Genomic DNA, 25,240 nt, shown 5'->3' on the forward strand with positions numbered 1-25,240 from the left:
CTATCTGGCCACTTCAAACCCCCTTCTGCAAATACTGTGCTCTCCCGCCCCTATCTCCACCATCTTGCTCATTCAGAAAGGTTGTATAAAGCTCTTTATTGAAACACAAGCAGTAAAAACATAATAACTTAGCCCTGCTCCCCTGCTTTTGTCCACCCTTTTAGGTTCACTATAAATAAACCACAGTATTTTGCTTGGTACTTTCATGCAATGGGAAGAAGAAAACTCTCCTGCATTTCAATAGGGTCGAATAAAGTGACTAGCTGTGAGGGAGAAAGATAATACAAAACAAAGATGGCTTTGGCATTAAAGAATTCAAAGCTATTTTCCTAAATGTAGTTTGATGAAAAGATGATTTTTTTCTAAGCAAACCCCTAATTCCCCATTCACTGACATTCCTGTATGGATCCTAAGTGGGTAACATCAGCAGAAAGATGCCAAACTTTGATGAAGGAATAAGTGACCTGGAAAGGTGTTACTTAATTTATTTTCTCTAAAGCTTTACAAAAGCAGCGAGATCCAGGTCCGGGACTCAAAAGATTAGCATGGCCTATTTTATTCCTTCTCTTTCTTCACCTCTGTCTTTATAAGAGCTTAATTTGGGGCTTCCCTGGTGGCGCAGTGGTTAAGAATCCACCTGCCAATGCAGGGGACACGGGTTCGAGCTCTGGCCCGGGAAGATCCCACATGCCACAGAGCAACTAAGCCTGTGCACCACAACTACTGAGCCTGCGCTCTAGAGCCCTCAAGCCACAACTACTGAGCCCAAGTGCCACAACTACTGAAGCCTGCACACCTAGAGCCCGTGCTCCGCAACGAGAAGCCACGACAATAAGAAGCCCGTGCACCGCAACAAAGAGTATCCCCCCACTCACCGCAACTAGAGAATGCCCGCGCACAGCAATGAAGACACAATACAGCCAAAAAAAAAAAAAAAAAAAGAGCTTAATTTAAGACATAACAATGCTCATACCCTAGGGTCCCACTGCAGTGTTCAAATTCCTCTCCCCTCACTAGCCATGAACTGGCAGGTTTCCTACCCTCTCCCTTGCCTCAGTTTCTTCACCCCACCTTTGAACTGATCGTGGTTCAGTGTGGCATTTTCAGAGCTCAGGATCAGGGACCCAATAGCCTGGGTTTAATCACCACTCAGCTGCTTACTAAATGCAGAAACTTAAGCAACTGACTTAACTTCTCTGTGCCTCGGTTTTTTCTTCTGAAGAGTGGAGATTATCATAGTACCACCTCATAGATTTGTGGTTAAGGTTAAATGAAATAAAGAGGTAAAGCACCTAGAATAGTGCCTGACACACACAGTCAAGCGTTCAAGCTGGTAATAGTCCTAGTAATCACAGTATCGGCTCTCTGCCCAAGACCCCAGGAATGCAGTGGCCTTCCTGCAGCCCTGGTCCTCTGCACGCTGAGACTCTGGATCCCCAAGGCCAACCAGCAGGGGTAGCAACGATCTTCAGCCCGCAGACGCAGCCTCTGTCCAGTTTCTCATCCAGCCAGTGTATCCGCCTCAAGCCCCCAGCTACCAAGGCCTGTGGTTTAATGCAGAGGTTCATGAGGCTAGAAACTTCCATGTCTGCTAATCTGAGCTGCCTCCACGCCCAGTCCTGGCATGCTCGCCTAGTCTTCGTGGCTGGCCTTCAGCACAGTCTCTTGGTTCATAGGCCAGCACTGGATTTTCACGGGCAACTCCAGACTACTCAGCCAGGCCCTGATACCCACAGCCCTTATCAGTTCTGACCAGGGTTCTGAGGCTCCGGGCACTGCTGGAGCTCCTTCACTTCCTGTCCCCCAACCTCACACTCTCTGCGTCTTCTCCCACCTTCACTTCCACCCTCCCTGTGTTAGCAGAAGGGATCAGACGCTGGTGTCTGGCATCTCCGTGGCCACTGGCAGCCCGGCTGCACCCCAAGCCCTTGTCCTGAACATGCTCTGCCTGCACCTTAGCTGCGCCCCGTGAGCAGGGAGCCGTACATCACCTGCAAGAAGGAGTAGCTGGCCGGCCTCGTGGGCGCCACACTGGCCTCCAGCCTAACCTGCCGCTGCATGCCCAAGGGCGCGGAGGAGGGAGGTCTGGAGCCTTCTTGAGCCCCGCCCCTACCAGGCCAAGCACCTCTTTGTCCTCGAAATCTAAGCGAAGATGCGACAGGGGGAGACCTTGGTCCAGGCTGGGGACAGCCCCCAAGTGGACGCATGTCCCTCAGGGGCCAAGGTTCCACGGGAGCTGGAGCTGGGGAGAGAGGGGCGCAGCCACGAGCAGCGGCTGGAGCGCATCCTCCAGAGGGGGGCCCTGGAGGAGTTACCTGAGACGGACTTCTGCCGTTGTGCAGGCATCATGAAAGCAGCAGCCCAGAGAGCAGGACACGCAGCCCCGAGATCTACGCCGGTCGATCTGCATAGGGACTCTGCGCACGCGCTCTGCGCATGGGCGCTGCGGAGGGTAGGAGGGACGTCGGATTCAGTTTCAGGCGAGCATCTCCAAGGCCGTGCGATGCGACCTGCTGCAGCCCCGGCCCAGGCCAGACGCCCCCGAGGTCCACACCAGACACTCCCGTCCACTCCTGACACCCCTGCTGCATGCCCGATGCCCCGTGTCCACGCCCAATACCCCGGCATTGCTTTCTCTCGGCTAGAAAATGTACAAAAGCACAGACACCCTCAAAAAGTCATTATAAAAATCACACCTTTAAAAAGTAAAAACAAAAAAATTAAAAACTAAAAATTCCCAACTAAGGCAAAGTCGTCTTCTCACTGTGCGCTGAGTCTTGGACCCCGTTATTTCCTCCGGGTCCATGGTTCATCAGCTGTCCTCTCTCTGTATGGTCAACCTCTGGCTCCTGGTGCCTTCTCTCAACTCTCTCCCAACTTCCAACAAGAAAAGTCAGTTCACACATAACCCTTTCTTTCTCTCTGTCCATTGACATGTATTTTTCTTTCCTTCAGGAAGAGTTGCCTACAGTTGGAGATTCATTTCCTCCTATTCACTGTTCTGTGTAATTCATTGTGGTTTCTGCCCTCCCCACATCACTGTTCATGCTCACCACGACATTCCAGACCCTGACGCCTCTTCATTTTCCTCTTACCCCATCCCCTTCCTGACTCCTTAATCTTCTTACACACCTGGATACCCCGGTGAAGAGAATTAACAACATGCATGCATCAGATAATCCTGTCATGCCCCTTCAACCATCTCTCAGCAATGCTTCTCCATTGCCAGAACAAAAGAATTATGATTTTACTTTGTTAGGACATCTAGGGATATAGGCCCAATAGCTAATTGGATAGGTTCATGTGTAAGTCACAACAGAGAAAATATTGGGCAGTCCTAAGCACAGAAGTGTAACGTGTTCTCCTCATGCCCTTTCAATCTCCATCTCCCTTTACTGATTCCCATTCTTCCTTTTCAGTGCTTACATAAATTTAAGGGTGCTTTACTTAGGGATATATTTCAAGTTATACAGCTGAATCGATGGTCAAATAGAATTCACTTTGGGGATGGCTCCAGTATAAGTAAACTTATAGGGTTGCACCTACCCACAAAGGGAGGGTTAACAAAAGTATGTCTCCATCTCATAAAAGCTTTTTAGAGCAAAAGGAATTTAAAACAGGAGTTGTCCACACTGCGATTTTTAAACAGAGCTTTCACACTGAAACTAGCATAAAACGTACTTAATATCCACAGTGCTTCACAAAGAACTCTTGAGAAAACTCCAGGGGCAGCTGGAAAAACACAGGGAAATAGGAAGCAGGCATGGTGCCAGGACCTGGGGCAGCTAAGCTCTGTAACATTTGGTGGAGAGGCCTTGCAGATGACACATATAAGGACAGAAGACCCCAAGATACCAAGACAGTGGGCCTAACACCAAGAGCCAGGGTAACAGTGAGGTGTGAACGCTAAGGATGGAAGCAAAGGCCAGGACAGCTACCAAAGGCACAGCCACACTTGGTGGGCACACAAGAAATACAAAGGAAGAACTGGGAATCTGTGACCAACCCAGCATGGGGTCACAGAATATCTGAATTGGAAAGGTATTTGGTGATCACGGAGACAAACATGGTCAAATTACAGACAAGGTGCCCTTCTCTCTCCTTACTCTCTCTCTACTCTTCTCTTCCTGAACAATTCAGTTCTAAAGCCCTTAAGTAGGGCAGAGTAAAGTAGGCACCTGCAGGGCTGGGGTAAGGAGGCTGGAGGCGCAGGGAGAGATTGCGGTGGAGCAGAGCAGAATGTCAGTGCCCGAGCAGAGTGAAAAGGATACCTGGGCAGGAGTGATGCATAATGCATCCATGTTGATGGAGAAGTGGTACAGTGCTGAGTTTCAGAGCCTAAACAAAATGAGGTGACAACCCCACAGGGAGACAGCCTAGCTAGGAAAGCAAAGCCCAGCGGGTTGGCATGCGGGTCAGAGCCCAAGCAGGGTGAGGAGGGCACTCACATGAGGCATCTGGGGGTAGCCAGCATGGAATGGAAGAGGCCAGTTCAGGTAACAAGGGCGTCCACACAAGAAAGGAGGTGGCCGTAGCAATGAGAGCAATGGGATATTGCTTATAAAGAGGGGGACTGATCAAATGAGTAAACATGCAAAGAATAATGGGAACCAGTTTTGTCATGGTCAGAGAAGATAGTTTTACAAATTTGGAAAGAGAGAAAACTAGAAGAAATCCTATTGTTGGACTAGAATTGAATGTATTGATGTAAATTCATAATTTTCTATATGTATAGATAGATGAATAACTATAGATGTGACTGTGTGTTTTGATTTACACACATGTATGCATGTGGACATACATATTCCATTGAGTGGGCCTGGAACAGCAACGCCCAATACCAGTGAGCACATCTAGTGCCCAGATCTTTGCTTCTACATACCGCTCTTCAGGAGAGGGAGAAAAAGTTCCCTGACAAAATGACTGATTTTAGGGCTGGGAACATACAAGATGAGCCTAGAACATCTCACTGTACCCCAAAACAACAGAGTGCTCAAATAGCGACAGGTCAAGTCAAAAGGACACAGAAGCCGGCTAGAAGGACTTCCACTGACCAAATTGAGACAATTGAGCATCACAGTAAATAGTGATTTATTAGTATGCACACAAGTTCATACTAATATAAATAAATGAATGGACAAATTGAAAGTCTATGAGAAAGAGAATGTTTACATAGTTTCAAAGTTTTCTTTTCCCCCTAAATATTTATTAATCAGAGAGAGTAAAAAGACGTTCTCTCTGCTTTCCAGCCACACCCCTTTCTTGCAGTTCCTCCAAGGGGCTTCCTTTGCTCCTTCCTGCCCCATGGCCTGTACACATGTTCCAGAAATGCTGTCTTCTACTTTTTTCTCCCATTTGTCCTTCAAACTCAGATTAAAAATTATCTTCTCATGGAAGCCTTCTCCAAAATCCCAGACCTCACTGTGTCCCTCCTTTATATGCTCCTATAGCATTCATAGCACTTATGAACATCCGAATTATATGTTTACAATTAGTTATCTAATATCTAATACCAACAGCTAGGCACAATGACATCATTCTGATACGGTGGACATTTATTAATGGTAGCAGTAAGATGCTGATATTTGCACTTCTCCATATAAGCATTCGCTGTGGAATGTTCCCAAGGTGGACATTGACAAAATGCACAGAGGACCTATAGAGAATAGTCAAGGGGTCCCTTACTGCACCTAGCTGTCAAACCCAACTCCTTGAAGCAAGCTACAGTCACAGGCTTAAAATGCAGATCTTCTGGCTCCAAGTTCAGAGCTTGGCCCTACTATGCCACAAGGCTCCAGCTCTGGTTTGGGAATTCCACGGTGCCTAATTTACATGCAACTTCTGTTCTCCACAGAGACATTGAGATTTTAAAAGTCTACAGTAAGAATTTTCTTCCTTTTTAAGGCAATTGATAGGTTATACTATTCAACCTTTAAAGGAAGTATACAAACGGCCAACAGGTATATGAAAAGATGTTCAACATCATTAATCATCAGGGAAATGCAAATCAAAACCACAATGAGATATCAACTCACATCAGTCAGAATGGCTATTATCAAAAAAAAAAAAAAAAAAGCTAACAAGGTTGGTGAGAATGTGGAGAAACTGCAACACTTATACGCTGTTGGTGGGAATGGGAAACAGTGCCACTGCTTTGGAAAATAGTATGGCTATTCCTCAAAAAACTTAAAAATAGAACTACCATATGACCCAGCAATCACACTTCTGGGTAGATATCCAAAAGGAATGAAATCAGGATCTCAAAGAGGTATCTGCACTCCCACATGCATTGCAGCATTATTCACAAAAGCAAAAACATGGAAATAACCCAAATGTTCATCAATGGATAATAGACAAAGAAAATGTGATATATATATATAGAGAGAGAGAGACACACACACATACATGCACACGCACACGCACACACACACACACACACCACCATGGAATAATATTCAGCCTTTAAAAAGAAGGAAATCCTACCATTTGGGACAACATGGATGGACCCTTCATGGTAAACGATAGTATGTTAGTGATCATAAGTACCTTGGCCACAGACCGGTCACAGTGTCAGTGGTCCTGAGTTCTATGAGATCATGGAAATTGTTCAGCCTTCATTTCACAGACAAGGAAGCTGGAAGCTTGAGGAATTAAGGGACTTGCCTCAGAGCTCCTGAGAGCCAGGAGCAGTCAGACATAAAGTAGAGGTTTTTCAACTCCAAGTCCAATGTTTTTGATTAATAAAATACTCTTCTTAAACCTACATCACAGTGGACTGGACTAGAGATTGAATTAAAAGGGAAGAAAAGCCCACTTGTCAAACTTGCATCTCTTTATTAAAACAGTTGAATGGAAACAGAATTAACCAGTAAAAGACTGAATCATTTCCAGAGCAAGGATGTAAAGCATTTATCAGTAGATCTCAAATCCTTTCCTGTTCATTTGTCAAGGCATATGCCATCACAACCTTCCAGAGAGAAAAGAATACCCAGTCAGAAGAGAAACTAGATGAGTGCCTTCTATCCATCCTCCAAGATCAGACGTGCCCTCCGCTCCAGTGCAATTTCAAACAAATGATGGTCAAGGATGTTTTACATCTTCAGCTGTAACAGTCGCTGTGATTTCATCCATCTTCTGAACCACAGCTTCAGATAAAAGTTGCTTTCTGTAGACATTCTCTATTAGCTATCTCCCTCCCTCCCCCACTCCTAATACACACGCGTGCGCGCACACACACACACACACACACACACACACAATCTGCTCCTCTACCTGCAATAAACACCAATTTGTCTGGAAACTCTGCTATAAGCAGCTCATTTCCAATGTTCTTTCTCTATCAAGTTATGTAGAGGTTGGAAAAGAGGTAAGAAATTTATATAAATTATATAAGCTAAATAACTTATGTTATATGTTATATGAGTTAAATGTATATATTTAAAATTATATATAATGTAAACATATAAAATATATAAATTATTTTCAAAGCTAAATATATATATAAGTTTTATAAGTTAAATAAGCCTTATTCAATGAACAGCTCAACCTCATGTGTTCCTTCTGCAGATGTGCTTTAAAAGATTGTAAAAATAACTAAAATACAGAAAAAGCAAGAAAGAGAAAGGAAAGCCAAAGAGAAAGCCCAGAAAACTCACAACCAGGGAGGGTTGGGAGATTGGTCATTAAGAGATAAGCCGAGAATATTGGAGGATCGGAAAGAGAGAAGTTCAGTGGTAAACTTAAAAAAAATTTTTTTTTTAATTTGCTAGAAGAAAGGAAGCCTGCTTGGAAGGAAAGTAGTGCTATCTGATGACCCAGTCAGAGACTGGAAGCTGTGCATTTTTTAATTGTGTGACTCATTCTTTGGGGCCAAAGCAGAAATCAAGTGAGGAAAAAATTTCCAGAGAAAAATCTGTCTGTAAACAGGGTGGCGGGTGGTCAGGGGAGGGTGGATTGGTGAAGGGGGGAGTCAATGACATGAAATGGGACCGTTTAGTATGAACTTTTGTAACTGATAAATCTGTTTCTCAGAATAGCTTACGGTCATCCAAGCCAATTTCACTGCAGAACCATGAAGGAACTGCAGTGAGAATGTGTGGTCTGGAAGTCAAAGAAGCTGGGTCTGGAGGGAAGCACTGGTGTAGTGCTCACTCTTTTTAAGTGAACTCCTGGATTATCTCAAGCAGGGAAATCAGCAAATCCAGCAACATACACCATTGGGGAATCTCAGTTCATTTTTTTAATGGGTTTGTTTAGAGGAAGATTTTCAGTTTTTGACTATTTGTAAAGCCTTAAAAGCAAATAACCAGGTATAATCTATGAAGAAGGCAAACAGGACAACTGTGGTGTTAACAAATGGTTACGGAGAAGTGGAAAGAGAAACATATGCACACTTCCTCTAAGGCCCCAATGTATTTAGTCAAGGATATAGAACTTAATGGAAGTAAGGTGGCCAGGCCCAGGAGCAGAGGCCATGTCTCCTGTCCCTGTGGTCTAGGGGGTGCGCTGCTGTAAGTGGTCCTCTCTGCATGGAGAGTGTCCTCCCAGAGCTGAGAAAGGAGCCCCGTTCTTGCTTTGCCTTTTATACCTAGACTTTCACAAACATTCTGGAAAATGCCACACTTATAATCTCTTAAGGGAATATTTATAAACTTCAAGGTCTCCTCATTCTTAACCCAAACTTAACATCAACAAGGCTCCATCCCTTTGGGAAGGGGACGAAAGTCTAAACAGTATCAGTTGTTATTGTCTCTCCCAGTCTTCCAGGGCCCAGAAAGCTTGTCTCTTCTCAACAGTTTAGATGAAGACACAGAAACAAGAGATTGCTACTTAGCACAGGCACCAGAGAGATGAGAATGAAAGAGCCTGAGAACCACCAGACGTTGTTCTGGTAAGAGTTGCCATGCCAAAGACACGGGCTCTAACATAACAAAACACTGCAGAGGACAGAAGAGCAGCAAAGGATGGCAATGGGTACACCTGACCACTATAACCCATCTTATTTGGCTCCCAGGGTCACATGTACCTTCTCAGTCTTTTTCTGGGTCACATTATCTAAGATTCCTCTTCCATCCTTTCACTCATCGACACCGATTAGAATAGCAGCATCCCCCGCCCACCGCTTCTGTGCATCCTTAGGCATTTGAGCAAACAATTTGCCAAGAGGATGCAATATGTAAAAGACTGAACTCGAAAAGAATTAGGGAAGCTGGGTTTGATGGGCCAGTGCCTGTCAAATTTTAATGCACATACAAATCCCATGGGGATCTTGTTAAGATTTAGGTTCTGATTCAGCAGGTGAGAGGGGTAGGATCTGCGAACCTGCATTTCTAACAGGCTCCCAGGTGGTACTCATTCTGCTGGTCCATGGGCCACACATTTAGCTGCAAGGACCCAGCCCACTCAAATAAGAGACCCAAAGGGGCAAAGGATCCCATCTAAGGTTACATCGTTAGTAAGTATTGAGCTTGGACTTGAACTCAGTTCCTGTGACTCCCAAATCCAGTGGGACTGCTCCATGAGAAAAATATGCCATCTCCCCCGACTTGGCTGTGTCTCTACGACATGGGTTATATGGTGGTTAAAATTAAATCAGTCCTATCACCCTGAAAGATCATCTCCAAAAGTCAAGTTAAAATGCTTTTTTTCAATTACAAAACCTAAAACCCAGGCCTCCTGTTTTCTCATTTTTCAACGTCCTTATTAACATCTGTCAGTCAATGGAGACATTTTTGAAAAGAACCAGATCTTTCCAAAAGCTAATATTTAAGCTCCCTTGACCTATGATTCATGCTGGATCAAAAAAGAAGAGAAATATTAATATATGAACATCTAGTAAGAAACTCTGGACACCTAATCTTCAGTCTCCGTAATGAAAACAGAAATGAGATTCAAAGTAAAGTCTCCAGAGAGGAGAGGAGTAACGTCTCTATTCTGCACTTGTGTGGACCCGCCAGTAAGCCAAGTAATTAGCCTGATAATAAACGGAACATCCAGCCGCTCACCTCCCATCACAGCTGAGGGTCATTCCTCTCCTGGACCATAGGGAGGATCCCTGATTCACAATCAGTGCTTCTTGAACTACTGATTCTTCAGGTCTCTCTCTCACTTTCAATCTGTCAAGCTGGGAACTCACAAAATGAACCTGATGAATTGAAAAATAAGCAGAAAGACAAAAAGGGAGAGAAGTGGGGGGGAAACGCTCATATTTATGAGCCTGTAACACAAGCATCAGTAGTGAGGAGAGGAATCTCCCGCCTGCTAGAGGCCCCGTTCCAAAGTCTCATGTCTGAGTAAGCATGGGTCTTTCCAGGCAACCCCCAAAGGTCAGGGGTCACGGAGAATTCCTCGGCCTGGGAGCAGAGTTAGGAGATACACAGAGCATTTCTTTCCCTCCCCCTGGCGAGGAACAACAACCTCTGACACACAGACACCTCGCAACTCAAATGAGTGCTTTCTGCAAATAAGCCACCAAGTTCCACATCGGGAGCAAGGCAAGAAGCCACGCTGAGAAAGTTTTCCCACACAGCTCTGCCAGCGGGTTTCATTCCTCAGCTACATCACCCCAAGCTTCAGCTGAGTTCAAGAACGAGAGGGCAGAAACGGTTGCATTTTTTGATTGTATGTTAAAGGAACCAGCAGGGCTTTCCATCTGGGCCAAGAACTCAACAGCGCTCGAGGGAGTGACACGGTATAAAGTATATCCCTCTCAATAGAGGCACCATCATAAAGCAGAGACTTTTAAACGTCACTAATCTCATTTGTAGCATTCACATAGCAAAACGCAGAGAACACTTCATTCTTGCATTTTTGGACATCAGAACGTAACAAAATTTAAACTGTTAAAATTATTGTAACAGCCCATCCTAGCAAAAACTGATACCTTGCAGGTTAGAAGCTGGAAAATGATTCCAAAGTTCCATACTGTCCTGCATCCGAAGATTGAATTTCTTTTCAGAGTATCCCTTCCATTTGTTCTGGTGACAAAGATTAAAATTCTATTCACTTCAATGTGAAGATGGCTAAGCAAAGAAAGAAAAGGATGCCTTCAAACATGACTCTTGGGTATATATTTCAGCAGAAATGTTTCACTGCAGTTTTGGGTGTCTGTATGGGAGCAACGTTTTTTCTCTACACATATTTATAGAAACTGAGCCTTTATGTATCAATAATTGTTTCTTCTTGAGAAGACCCCCCTCCCTTGTGTTCCAGCTCAAGCAGTTGTTCACTAGAGATCAGTAGCAAAGACCCCCGAGTTTCAGGAAATAGAACAGACTTGTTCTTTACCTTGAAGCAAAGGGGAGATTGGGAAAGGCACTCGGTCAGGACTTGCTGCAGCTCAGTGGAAAAGGATCTGTTACTAATGCACACACCCCCCATCTCTCCACACTGTTATTTGAAACTGAATACCTCAGGCTTTGGGAAACACACCAGCCGTGGATTGTTGTGTTCTCCTGTGATTGTCAGTTGGGGGCCACAGAGCCAAGTCCTATGGGAAGGGGGCTCCAGGGCTACTGCAGTAGCACACATTTGTGCAAATTGCAAGACGGGGCAGTTGCAGGGGAGGCAGATGAAATTTTAACAGATGCCCCCTCCAGACAGATGAATTTTAAAAGGTACCGCATCTAAGTAGACAAATTACAAAAAGATGCTCCTCTTTGAGCAAAGGGATTATAAAAATACCCCTTTCCCTCCTGGAGCCAGGACATGGTTCGGCTGGCAGAGCCTGAGATGGATTTCAGCCCCAACTGGTCCCCTGGATGGGGTACCTTTGTAGGGTTTGTAACGCACAAACTGCCCGGTGGGACCCAGCACCTTAAGGTTGGGCATCCCTCTGAAGAAAGTAGATATTCCTTGAAAGAAACTCCTGGAAAGGAGAACTAGAAACAAAGGTGGGCCTGAGGCTAGGGTGGGGGAAATTTCCTCCTTTCCCAGCGGCCTCATGATTGGGCCCAGGCCTCAGGAGAGAACTATGTTTCGGTGCATCCCTTACCTGGAGATTGCTGTAGGGTGATTCTTGCTACACAAAGAAAGCCCAAGTGCTTGGTTAGAGATGCTCTTGAAGTTCAGCCTAGGCTCTAAGCACAGCCAAGGTGAGTAGCAGTTTTAGGTTATTATTTGTGTTGTACTTCTCTTCCTTTTACATGCAAACCTTCAAAGAAATCTTGCTGAAAATTATAGTTTGGACGCTGATGTGTTTTGCAGCACTAAGGAAAGGCCTGAATGAGACGCAGAAGAGAATAGCAAAGTTGATTGCTGTGTCCCCTTGCCAAAGTCAGCATGATGGTGGCAGTCACCATGCTTGCAGAGTGATAGACCCAGGAGGATCTTGTAGCAGAGGTAACATCACCCAGCCATGATGGGGAGCCAGCACCCTGGGAACCCATCAGAAGTGGCTCAGGGAACATTTAAGCAGACTGCATCCTGGAGTTCAATAGATGGCATTCAAGCCATTGCTTGGGTAGCTGAGGAACTATAATCTCATTGTGAAGCCAGAGGCTGGGAGGGTCTACAGAAACTTGGAGCAGTATAAAGACTAAATACTGAAATAAGCACATCCATTCAACCACTATTTACTGAGTGTTTATTATGAAACATAGCTTAACATGTGCAAACAAGACAGGGTGAGAGGAAGAAAAGTTAAGCAAAAAAGAGAAGAAAATATCAGGTATTGTAGGTTTTTTAAAAAATAAAATAGGCAATGCGATAGAATACCAGAGGAGTGTAGACTTTGTGTAGTCAGGGAAGACCACAAGCTGGGATCTGAAAGACAGAAGAAGAAGAAGGAGCAGCTAGCTATGTAGAAATCCGAGGGAAGAGTGTTCTAGGCAGAGGAAACCGTCCATGCAAAGACAATGAAGCCAGAGTGTGCCTGATACTTTGAAAAACAAAGAGACGGTCAGTGTGGCTAGAGGACTCTGCAGGAGGGCAACATGGTGGGAGAGGGGTGCAGGGAGGTGGGGCCCCCAGATCAGAGGGAGCTTTGGAAGCCAGGGCAAGTTATTTGGATTTTCTTGAGGGAGGGAGGACCAAGCATCGTGGACTTAAAACCAGTAGAAGATTTTAAGCAGAAGAATGCACTGTTCTATAAATGTGTTTAGAAGTCCAGTCTTGTCACTCTGTGAGTAATGGCTTGTAGGGAGTTAAGGGAAGAAGCAGAGGAACCACTTGGGAGGTCAATGCAATGGTCCAGAGGAGAGAGAATGGTGACTAGGACTAGGGCACGGTTTCTCAGCCTTGGAACAATTGCCATTTTGGACCATATAATCCTTTGTTGTGGGGCTGTTCTGTGCATTATAGGAAGTTTAGTAGCATCCTTGGCCTCACTAGATGCCAGACACAATCCTCCCCTCCCCTAGTGGTGACAACCCAAAATGTCTCCAGACATTGCCAAATGTCACTTGGCGGGCACAACCAGCCCTGCTGAGAATTTCTGGACTAGGGGGTTAGCTGTGGAAGTGACAAGAGTGGTAAATTCTGAATATATTAATATTTTGAAGGAAGAGCTGATAGGACTTGTTGATAAGAATAGATACAGAGTGTGAGAAAAAAAGATGAGTCAATGATAGAATAATTCCATGGGTTTTTTTTTTTTTTTCCATGGGTTTTTGACCTGGGCAACAGGAAGAATGGAGTTACCATGTACAGCAATGGGGAAGAGTGTGGGAGCAGGGAATTGAGGGTGTTGCTTTGAACACGTTAAATTTGAGATTCCTGTTAGGCATGTGGAAATGGCAAATAGACAGTTGAAGTTCCAAGAAATGTCAGAGTTAGATATACAAATATAGTAGTTAGTCACATACATATACATATACAGAGATAGAGATAGAGGATATAGATGGTAGATAGACAGACAAATAATTAGATGATTAGATTGATAGATATGATGATAGATAGATAGATAGACAGATAGATAGATAGACAGATAGACTGCAAAAGGCATGTTGGAATGAAAACAGTCACTAAAAAGAAGGTTCTTGCCACAACTTTCCAGATAGGTTGCACATTTAAAAGCTTATAAAAAGACAGTCAAATTAAAAGGGCACTGAAGTCCTTCAGACTGAAAAGAAATCATAGATCATACTACTGAGGCATAGAAACTTATGTTACACCAGGACACTCTTCTCCAAGCATGCCCTAAATCGATGAGCCAAATCTCACCTATGAATAAAATGTGGTCATCCACCAGCCCCCGTCTTTCCGTGATGGGGAGACAGTGAGGCTCAGCACAGAAGAAATTGCTATCATTCTACCAGACTAATTTAGAATCAGGAAACTTTCCAAAACAGAATATTTCAAGAATTAATATGACCAAACAAACCAGGGGAACAAAGTTGCAAAAATGGTTCACTATTTTTTTTTCCCAAAAAAATTCTCTGACCCACAGGGGAAATAAAGGCAACTGTTGGAGTCTATTTAAGAGACTCATTCTCTACTCACACTAACTACCCTATGGGTGGGATAGGTCTGCTGCCCCACAAGGACTGCCCACCCAATGGGTGATATTATAACGGTGATGGGCTGGAAGATTTCCTGTGAGAAATGCCATCAGAGTGGGATTTAGAATTCCTCCAAAGAAGGCTATATAACTCTCACCTTGGGAAAGAAGGAGGACCAAGCATCATGGACCTTTCAGTTCCACCAGTCAACCTAGATAGGTCTCATGGGCAGAATTGGAAGAGACCTACCATGTTCATGGATTGGAAGACTAACATAGTAAATGTCAATTTCCCCAAATTAATATATAGGTTTAATATAATTCTTGTCAAAAAAAAAATCCCAGCAATTTTTTATAGTCAGATTATTCTAAAATGTATATGGAAAGGAAAAGAAGTTAGAATTACTAAAACAATTCTGAAAAAGAAGAATAAAATGGGAGCGATCAGTCTACTTGATTTCAATACTGTTTTAAAGCAATAGCAATGAAGCCATAGGAATGAAAATTCTATTGGTAGACTAGAACATAAAACTCAGAAATAGACTCACAGAAATATGTCCAACTGATTTTTGACAAGTGCAGAAGCAATTCAATAGAGGGAAGGTAGCCTTTTAAAATATGGTGCTAGAGCAATCAGACATCCATAGGCAAAAAAAAGAGAAGAAAAAGGAGGAAGGAAGGAAGGAAGGAAGGATGGAAGGGAGGGAGGGAGGGAGGAAGGGAGGAAGAAAGGGAATGAACCTTTACCTAAGTCTCACACTTTAAACAAAAGTTAACTCAAAATGATCATGAACTTAAATATAAAATGGAAACATAAGGAGAGGATGGAGGCAGGAGGGAAATGAGTGTGTCTAAAAGGACAACATGAGTGATTGTTTTGATGGTAATGTTGGGCATCTTGACTGTATCAATGTCAGATCCTGTCTATGATATTATATAGTAATTTTGCAAGGTGTTACCACTGGGGGGGAAGCGGACCTCCCTGTATTGGTTCTTACAATGGCATATGAAACTACAACTATCTCAAGATAAAAAGTTTAACTCTAAAAAATCTAAAAATAACACCTTTTCAAAATTTTAATCCATAGTTGAGCTTGAAACAAGACAGGAAATCTCAATAGACCCAAAGGGAAAGCGAAAGAGAGTTGAGTAGGAGTTGAAGTTGAATAACCCTGCTATTCAGATTAGGGGTCAGCCTTCAACTCCTCAGCAGGGCCTGGAATTGAGGCTAGGGTTTAGGATGGAGCCAAGAACTGTATTCACTTTAATAAAGACTGAGCTGAGAAATACTGTGCCTGACTGTGAGTAAAAATTAACAATATTTTTTTTACTGACTCAAGTATGCAGTCTAGATAGTGGGTGCCTAGCCCAAGCCCCTTGGTGGAAGTGGGGTACTCCATGAAGAGGCAGAACCCCAATCCTGTATCACACGTAAGTGTAGAGTCTAACACCTTGCACTATCCTCCCGGTCCAGAAATCTAAACTGAAATACGAACGGCAAACTAGCCTGCAACACATCCTGTAGGGCCCTTGGTAACAGCAAATCCAGCACCACCCCAGGGTTCTCACAGGTAACAACTCCCACCGCGGATGAATTCTGAATCTAATCGATTAAAGAATAGTTTCTCTATCAAAGAACATAGAATAAAACAAATCAACTAAACTGTTCAAAAGAAACAAATCCCATAACTTCAAAGTTTATAAAAATGTTGAGGGGAAAAGATGGTGAAAATGGTGAAGATGACAGAGGGAAAGTTGCTGAGCCAACTTTCAGAGGGGGGCTGGCCCGGTCTAAAAGCAGCTTCCAAGAGGATGGGTACCAGAGCCGTGTGAGGGGATAGTAACTGGAGGAAGGAGGTCATCCCACACCTTGTCATGGGTGACCTTTCTTGGGTCTTCAGTTTGTAACCATCTGAGTCTTCTCCAAGGGAGACTAGATGAACCTCAAATTATAGAAAACTCCAAGAGAACACAGCCTCCAACATTAGGATGACCCCGTCTGAAGCAAAGAATATGCCAGCCCTGAGCCATACGAACAAGAAGCAAATGTACTGCTCCACACAAGAGGGTTTCCTGCCTCAGAAAGCCTTCCCCAATGCCACCTCTGTCCCTAGGAGTGTTGGGAGGCTTAGAGCCAACATATCCTAAGCCTGCCATCCTGTGAATCTGAGTGTGGGGTCATCCCTGGGTGAAAAGGAAAATAAATATCCTGGAGATCAGGCCCCAGACAACTGGCCAGGAGAAATCAGACGCAAGTCCAACCACTACCTTTTGACTAGAACCAGTGTAGATGAGCACTGTGAAATGATGGCACATGAGCAAATGAGCTTGAAGCCAGCCAGCTTGTGTGCTCACAAAAGAAACTCATTTGGCTTTTGGTGCCTTTTTTATAATCATCCATTAATTGTCCAATTATGTGGGAAAAGATCCAAAATAATCCCAGTGGACTGGTTCTCCTGGCAAAAAATCATTCAGTGATTCAGATCTAAAACTTTCCATCATCTTGGCCACCATGTAAGTCTATGAGTACACATTTGTTTCTTTGTGCTCCTGTGCTTAGCATGAATCTGAAATCTGAATCTGAAAATGGCCACATGGTGGATCTTGCAGCTCTCTGGGGCCATTGGAAATTGCAAAGCTCCCAGTATTCTATTCCCAAGCCTGGAATAATGCTAAACAATATGCAATTTCCCTTAGAGAAAACAAGATGGAAGTAGGGAGAAATTGAGGGCAATGGTCCTCAACCCTGGCTGCATGCTAGAATCACCTGGGGTGAGTGGCTACTTTAGAGCAATATTGGCTAATACTGCTAATTAATACCCACTCACACTAATCCAGTGATTGGCAACACCTAATGCACATCAGAATCTCCTAGAGAGCTTTTAAAAATACTGATGCCTGGACTCCACCCCCCCTGACCAGTCAAATCAGAGCATCTGGAAGATGGGGTTGTGGCATGGGTACTTTTTTAAAGCTCCTTAGGTACTACTATACAGCACAGGGAATAACTATTCAGTAACTTGTAATAACCTATAATGAAAAATAATCTGAAATATATATATAACTGAATCACTTTGCTGTACACCTGAAATTAACACAGTATTGTAAATCAACTATATTTCAATTAAAAAAAAAATAAAAGCTCCTTAGTTGATCTAATGTTCAGCCTGGGTTAAGAATGACTGCCCTAGTCCAGGCCTTCTCAGACGTTAGGGAGGATCAGAATCTCCTGAAGAGGTCATTAAATCAAAGGTTTCAAATAAAGCAGTTAACAGACACCAAAAGTAGATTTGAGGTTCCCGAGGAGGAGGGGAGATGGGAGGATTGGAGAGTGACTGCTAAGGGGTTTCTTTGGGGGCTAATGAGAATGTTCTAAAATCTACTGTGGTGATGGCTGCACAACCCTGTGAATATATTTAAAGCCATTGGATTGTACACTTTAAGTGGGTAAATTGTATGTATGTGAATTATATCTCAGTAAAGCTGTTAAAACACACTCACATAGGTTTCTGCCCACCCCCAGAGATTCTGATGCACTGGTTCTGAAGTGGAGCCCACGAATTTGCCTTTTTAATGAAATCCCAGGTGATGTTGATTCTGTGAAGTCACAGACCAAACTGCTCTAGGCCACAGAAAGGCAATGGCATTTAAACTGTCTAGGATTTTATGAGCACGATAACGGTTTATGAATGGTTAACGGTTAATGTTATATGTGGGTTCCCCCATCAGTGTTCTCTGGAGCAGTGTGGCTTTTGCATGTTTGTTTCGTGGATCACTTCACTCCTATGTGCCTGTCCTTCTAGAACAAGGGCTCTTTCTTCTGTTACCCTAGTCGTAGAGGATCAGGTGACACTGATGCTTCCAGGGTTGTCTCATAGAAATGAAAGCAGAAATTGCAAAGGGAAAATGTGATATGAACCCAGAGGAAACCCAGAGGATTACGACCATGGAACCAGGAGATATCCCCTGGTTCAACCAAGCACTGTATGAGACCCTGGGAGAAGAAGAAAAGAATAGGGCATCTTTTTTTAGTTTGTGCCATTTATGAAATGATAAATAGCTACATATGAAAATCTAGATTTACCAAAAAAAGGCAAAGCAAGACTTTCCACTTATCGTACAAAACGATTCATCCCCAGAGGTCCTTCAGAATATTGAACTTTCTTGGTACCTTTAAACTGATGTACAATGTTTTACATTAATTAAGGTGGTTAAGAATCCACCTGCCAATACAGGGGACACGGGTTCGAACCCTGGTCCAGGAAGATCCCACATGCCGCGGAGCAACTAAGCCAATGCACCACAACTACTGAGCCTGTGCTCTAGAGCCCGCGAGCCACAACTACTGAGCCCACGTGCCACAACTACTGAAGCCCACACGCCTAGAGCCCGTGCTCCGCAACGAGAGAAGCCGCCGCAATGAGAAGCCCGCGCACCGCAACGAAGAGTAGCCCCTGCTCGCCGCAACTAGAGAAAGCCCGCGCACAGCAACAAAGACCCAACGCAGCCAAAAATAAACAAACAAACAAATAAATAAATTTATTAAAAAAAAAAAAAAACAGCCCAGGTACAGGTGCCAAGGCCAATGCCCAAGTCTCTGCCATAACTGTCTCCAGGACTCCGGAGCCTTTCCGCCCGCAGTCAGTCCCTAAGTACCCTTGGTTAGTGCTGGTGCCTGCCTCCTACTCCAGCATGACAAAACCTCAACATAAGTCCTAGGCATTGTTCGCCATGCAGCTGCCAGTGGGGCTGTCACTGTTGTCACTGCTAGAAGTAAGGGGGAACAAAGGGACCACTTTTTTTTTAAGGTTTAAATTTTGTAAAACAAGCTTGGTCACATTTTGAGACGCAGCACAGAACAGTTGAAAGACTCGGGCTCAAATTAACAACAGCACGGTTAAGATATTCAACATCTCCAAGTTGCATCATCTGTTAAAACATAGCTAAACTGGTGGCGGGGTGGGGGGACATCGTACAGAGGACAATGTGCATAAATCACATAATAAGCCACACATTCCAGTGCCTGGCATATTAGAAATATAAATAATAATAATAGCAGCCAATATTCATTGAGTGTCTATTATTTACTAAATACTCTTCTAAGATTTATATATATATGAATTCATTTAATTCTCACAGTACTCTATTACAGGGGTCAGCAAACTTTTTCTGCAAAGGCCAGATGGCAAATATCTGGGGCCTCGTGGCCCCATATGGTCCCTATCCTGACCACTCAGCTCTGCTGTTGTAGGTCAAAAGCAGCCGTAGACAATATAAACACATGGGCATATCTGTGTTTCAATAAAATTTTATTTATAAAAACAAGAGGTGGTCCAGATTTGGCCTGTGGGCTGTAGTTTGCCAACCCCTGCTCTGTGAGTTGGGTGCTATCATTATCTCCATTTTACAGAGGAGAAAACGGAGGCACAAAGGAATCAACTGACAGCCCAAGGGCCCACATGAAATCTGATTATAAGCTACCCACAGTCAACAATTAGATCATAGCAGCTGCTGCCATCACCATCCCATCTGTAAGCCTCATACTCAAAAGGGGCTGGCCAGCCGGTCAGTCACCAGCACACTCAGAGCTGCCTCAGAGGTTGAAGACCCAACTCCGATCCCCTCCTCTTCTTGCCCTGATATTCCTGGTTGAAGTTCTTCCTGGACCCTCAATGTCCTTATTCCCCGTACCACCCAGACTGATTTTAATTTTATGCATTTTCTCCCCAGCCTGTTTGGAAGCCCGTACCATGTACATCACAAGTGCTCAATTCCTATGTGTTAAATGCATCTACGAACCCACTGGCAGTGGGTGTGCAGGCCACGACAGTCAGGGACTGAGGGCAGAGAGGTAAGGGGACTCACCAGTCCATGGCAGGCACTGAGGGCTGCAGTCCCAACCCTGGTGCCTTGCTGCAGAACTGTGCCCCTGAGATGGCAGGGGGGACCCGAGGAAGCCTCCATCTTCACATGGGAGAGGTTCCCATATCTCCTCTCCACGATGTAGCTTTTGGAAAGTAATTCCTGATTGACCGTCAAGTTAAAATACAGGTCCTTCTCCTCATGGGAAATTCTATAGTACACCCGGTCCTCTGGGCCATCCAAATCTCTCTTCCTCCTGCTGCTGGTGACAGGATGGTGCAAGCCATAAGACAGAAAATGCCCGCTCGCGTCGACTCGGACAGGAGCCACCACGTGGTATTCTGGCAGGGCCTTGACAAAATGCTCTGGAAAAAAAGGAGACACAGAATAAGCCTAAGAGATCCCTGCTGAGTCTGTGGCAAGACAAATACACCTTGTTTGGAACTTAGATTTTACCCTGTTGATTGCAAAATCCCACTGTTGAAGTGTAGAGATCGTTTCCACCATACAAACACCATTAATATCAAATCCCCCGAACAACACAAATTTACCCGGGGCTCTCTCGTAGATGACAGGTGGCTGTCTGAGCTGACACCAAGACATAGCTCTGGATGTCAGATGTTTTACTGGAGACAAACTAAGACAAGAATTAATTCATGAGGAATATGGTTAGGAAAGGGGCAAGATCACTATGACAAACAGGAACATTTCAGGTCTAGAGTTCATTAATACAAATCACAGGGCTTCACGGTTTATTATAAGGAGCGTAAATGCCTCTGGAATTTCCAGTTAAGTCACGCTGGAGGAAAAATGCAAAAGCACAGTGAACTCATCATGTACACTCTGACAAACCTTGCACGGTTACAGCACAAGTGTTCTGTAATGTAGCAATGAGTACTTAAAAGAACTAGGGTGTTTCTTTTTTATTTTTATAAAATATACAACATAAAATGGTAAGGGAACGTATTAGGATCAGAGGCATGGGGTCAAAATATGAAAATTGCCACTTTAAAAATGCAAGACACACACACTTCTTCCTTCCTTCCACACACGAGAACACAGACACCTTTCGACTTCCTCAAATTGAAATCCCCACCACTGCCTCTTCATTTTCCTGTTTGAGAATAACAAGGAATCTAACTAGTAAGGAGTAAGCATCAGGCTCTGGATTACAGACTACTTAAAGCAAACCATTAACCACTTATGCAGATAAACTAATCTTTTGCTTCAGGCAAAAAAAAAAAAAAAAGAGGGAAGGAAGGAAAGAAGAAAACAAAAGGGGAAGGAGAGGGAGAAGGAGAGAGAGAAAGGGGGGAAAAATTCTACTTTTTTCTACTTTTCTATTTCCACCTCCCAGCTGTACCTCTTGCACTTTGTAACTTGTGTTACTTTGTTCAAGTTACCTCCCCAACTACAATGTCTTTCACACTCTCTATCAAAATCTTATGTTTAACATAATCTTATGCTTATTTTTTAAAGTCCCAACTCAAATTCTCCCTCTTCTTTTTCCTAATGTCCTTGCTTAAAGTTCTTTCTCCCTCCCCTGAATCCCCATGTCCTTACTTTCTGTAGCTCCCAGGACAGCCCAATTTTACAAAGCCTTTTGTTTATTATATTATGTATAATAATATGGGACAAAGTGAGAGAGTGGCGTGTATATATATACACTACCAGATATAAAATAGATAGCTAGTGGGAAGCAGCTGCATAACACAGGGAGATCAGCTCGGTGCTTTGTGACCACCTAGAGGGGTGGGATAGGGAGGTTGTGAGGGAGACGCAAGAGGGAGGAGATATAGGGATATATGTATATATACAGATGATTCACTTTGTTGTAAAGCAGAAACTAACACACCATTGTAAAGCAATTATACTCCAATAAAGATGCTAAAAAAAAAAAAAGATATAGAATGGCTGAATGGATAGAAAAAGAATACTCATCTGTATGCTGCCTACCATAGACTCACCTCAGACGTAAGGACACACAGGCTGATAGTGAATGGATGTAAACTGATGTTTCATGCAAAGGGAAACCAAAGAAAGCTGGTATACTATATTTATATTGGACCAATAGACTTTAAAATAAAGACTCTAATAAAAGACAAAGAGGAGGATTACATGTTAATAGAGGGGTCAATCCAACATGTGGGGATTAAACAACATGCTACTGAACAACAAATGGATCAACAAAAAATAAATAAATAAACAAATAAATAAAGAGAAATTTTAAAATACCTTGAGACAAATAAAAATGGAAATACAATAAACCAAAAATCTACGGGATGTAGCAAACGCCATTCTAAGAAGGAAGTTTCTAGTAATACAGACCTACCTCAAGAAACAAGAAAAAATCTCAAATAAATAATCTAACTTTGCACCTAAAGAAACTAGAGAAAGAAGAACAAATGAAGCCCAAAGTTAGTAGAAGAAATAAAATAATAAAGATCAGAGAGGAGATAAATGAAATAGACTAAAAAGACAATACAAAGAACAATGAAACTAAGAGCTAGTTCTTTGAAAAGACAAAAATGACAAACATTTTGCTAGACTTGCTAAGAGAAGAGTCAGAGCTCAAATAAATAAAATTAGAAAAGAAAGAGGAGAAATTACAACTGATATCAAGGAAATACAAAGTAACATAAAAGACTATTAGAAACAATTTAACAACAACAAATTGCACAACCTAGAAGAAGTGGATACATTCCTAGAAATACACAATCTTCTAAGACTGAATCATGAAGAAATTTTTTTAAATAATGATTGATTATTTAGAAGGAGGTTGAGTCAGAAAAAAATAAAACTCCCACCAAAAAAAAAAAAAAAAAAAAGTCCAGGTGAGTTCTACCGAACATTTAAAGAATTAATAGTTACACTTCTCAGCCTTACCCTAATACCAATCCTAGACCAACAGACCACACACATTCATACACACACAAACTACATAGATGAACATAAATGCAAAAATCCTAAACAAAATATTAACAAGCTGAATTTAACAATACATTAAAAGGATCATACACCATGATCAAAGGGGATTTATTCCAGCAATGCAAGGATGGTCAACATCTGCAAATCCATCAACATGATACAGCACACTAACAAAATAAAAGATAAAAATCACATGCTTGTATTAATAGATGCAGAAAAAACATCTGACAAAATTCAACATCTGTTTATGATAAAAACTCAACAAAGTGGGTGTAGACTAATCATACCTCAATATAACCTAGGCCATATATGACATACTCAATGGTAAAAAGCTAAAAGTTTTTCTTCTAAGATCAGGAACAAGAAAAGAATGCTCACTCATAGGACTTTCATTTGACATATTTTGGAGTCCCTAGCCAGAACAATTAGGCAGAAAAAATAAGCAAAATTTATCCAAACTGGAAAGGAAGAAGTTAAACTGTCACTATTTGTGGACCACATGATGCTATATATAGAAAATCTAAAGACTCCACCAAGTAAACTATTAGAATTAATAAAAAAGTTTCAGAAAAGTTTAAGGGTACAAAATCGATATACAAAATATGTTGTGTTTTATGCACTAAGAATGAACTATCAGAAATAGAAATTAAGAAAAAAATTTCATTTACAATTGCATCAAAAATAATAATATACCTAAGAATAAATTTAACTAAAGAAATGAAAGACCTGTACACAGAAAACTGTAAGACACTGATGGAAGAAAATAGACACAAATAAATGGAAAGATATACCATGCTTATAAACTGGAAGAATTAATATTGTAAAAATGTCTATTAACCAAAGTAATCTACAGTTTCAATGAAATTCCCATCAAAATTCCAAGGGAATTTTTCACAGAAAGAAAAAAAAACAATCCTAAAATTTGTATGGAACCACAAAAGATCTCAAATAGACAAAGCAATCTGGAAAAAGAAGGACAAAGCTGGAGCCATTACATTCTCAGGTTTCAAAGTATATTACAAAGTTAAAGTAATAAAAAAGTATGGCATTGGCATAAAAACAGACACATGGATCAGTGGAACAGAATAGAGGACCCCAAAATGAACCCATGCATATACACCCAATTAATTTACAACAAAGAGGAAAGAATATACAATAGGGAAAGGACAGTCTTCAATAATTGTGTTGGGAAAACTGGAGAGCCCCATGCAAAAAAAATGAAACTGGACCACTATCTTACACCATATGCAAAAATTAACTCAAAATGGATTAAAGACTTTAACTTAAAACCAAAAATTGTAAAACTCCTAGAAGAAAATTTGGCAGTAAGCTCCTTGACATCTCACTTGGCAATATTTCTTTGGATCTGACACCAAAGATAATGATAAAGAAAGTAAAAATAAACAAATGGGACTACATCAAACTAAAAATCTCTGCACAGCAAAGGAAACCATCAACAAAATAAGAAGGTAACCTAATGAATGGGAGAAGCTATTTGAAAATTATATATCCAATAGTGGTTAATTACCCAAAATATATAAGAACTCATAAAAATATGAGCTCAATAACAAATAAACTATCTGATTTTAAAATGGACAGACGATCTGAATAGACATCTTCCCACAGAAGACACACTGATGACCAACAGGCACATGAAAAGATGTTCAGCATCACTAATCATCATGAAATGCATATCAAAGTCACAATGATATACCACCTCACACCTGGTCAGAATGGCGTTTATCAAAAGAACAAGAAATAACAAGTGTTGGTGAGGTTGTAGAGAAAAAGGAACACTTGTACACTGTTAGAGGGGATGTAAATTGATGCAGCAACTAGGGAAAACAAAAAATTAAAAGTAGAAATACCATATGATCCAGCATTTCCACTTCCGGTCATTTATCTGAAGAAAACAAAAGCTCTAATCAAAAAGATATATGCACCTTATGTTCATTGTGGCATTATTTACAATAGCCAAGATATGAAAAAAAAAAACTGTGTCAATCAGTAGAT

The 25,240-nt window shown here is 42.3% G+C and overlaps 1 protein-coding gene across 2 annotated transcripts in view; it reads right to left on the reverse strand.

Moving 5' to 3' along the window:
* Nucleotides 1–25,240, reverse strand: part of ADAMTS12 (ADAM metallopeptidase with thrombospondin type 1 motif 12) — a 387,476-nt gene that overhangs the window by 351,642 nt on the left and 10,594 nt on the right. For both annotated transcript variants that reach the window (XM_059916187.1, XM_059916186.1), the window contains exon 2: nt 20,303–20,664. In XM_059916187.1, coding sequence (XP_059772170.1) covers nt 20,303–20,664 — 362 coding nt within the window. The remainder of the gene's footprint in view (nt 1–20,302; nt 20,665–25,240) is intronic.

This window comes from Balaenoptera ricei, chromosome 3 (genome assembly GCF_028023285.1).
Source record: "Balaenoptera ricei isolate mBalRic1 chromosome 3, mBalRic1.hap2, whole genome shotgun sequence".
NCBI classification, from domain to species: Eukaryota; Metazoa; Chordata; class Mammalia; order Artiodactyla; family Balaenopteridae; genus Balaenoptera; species Balaenoptera ricei.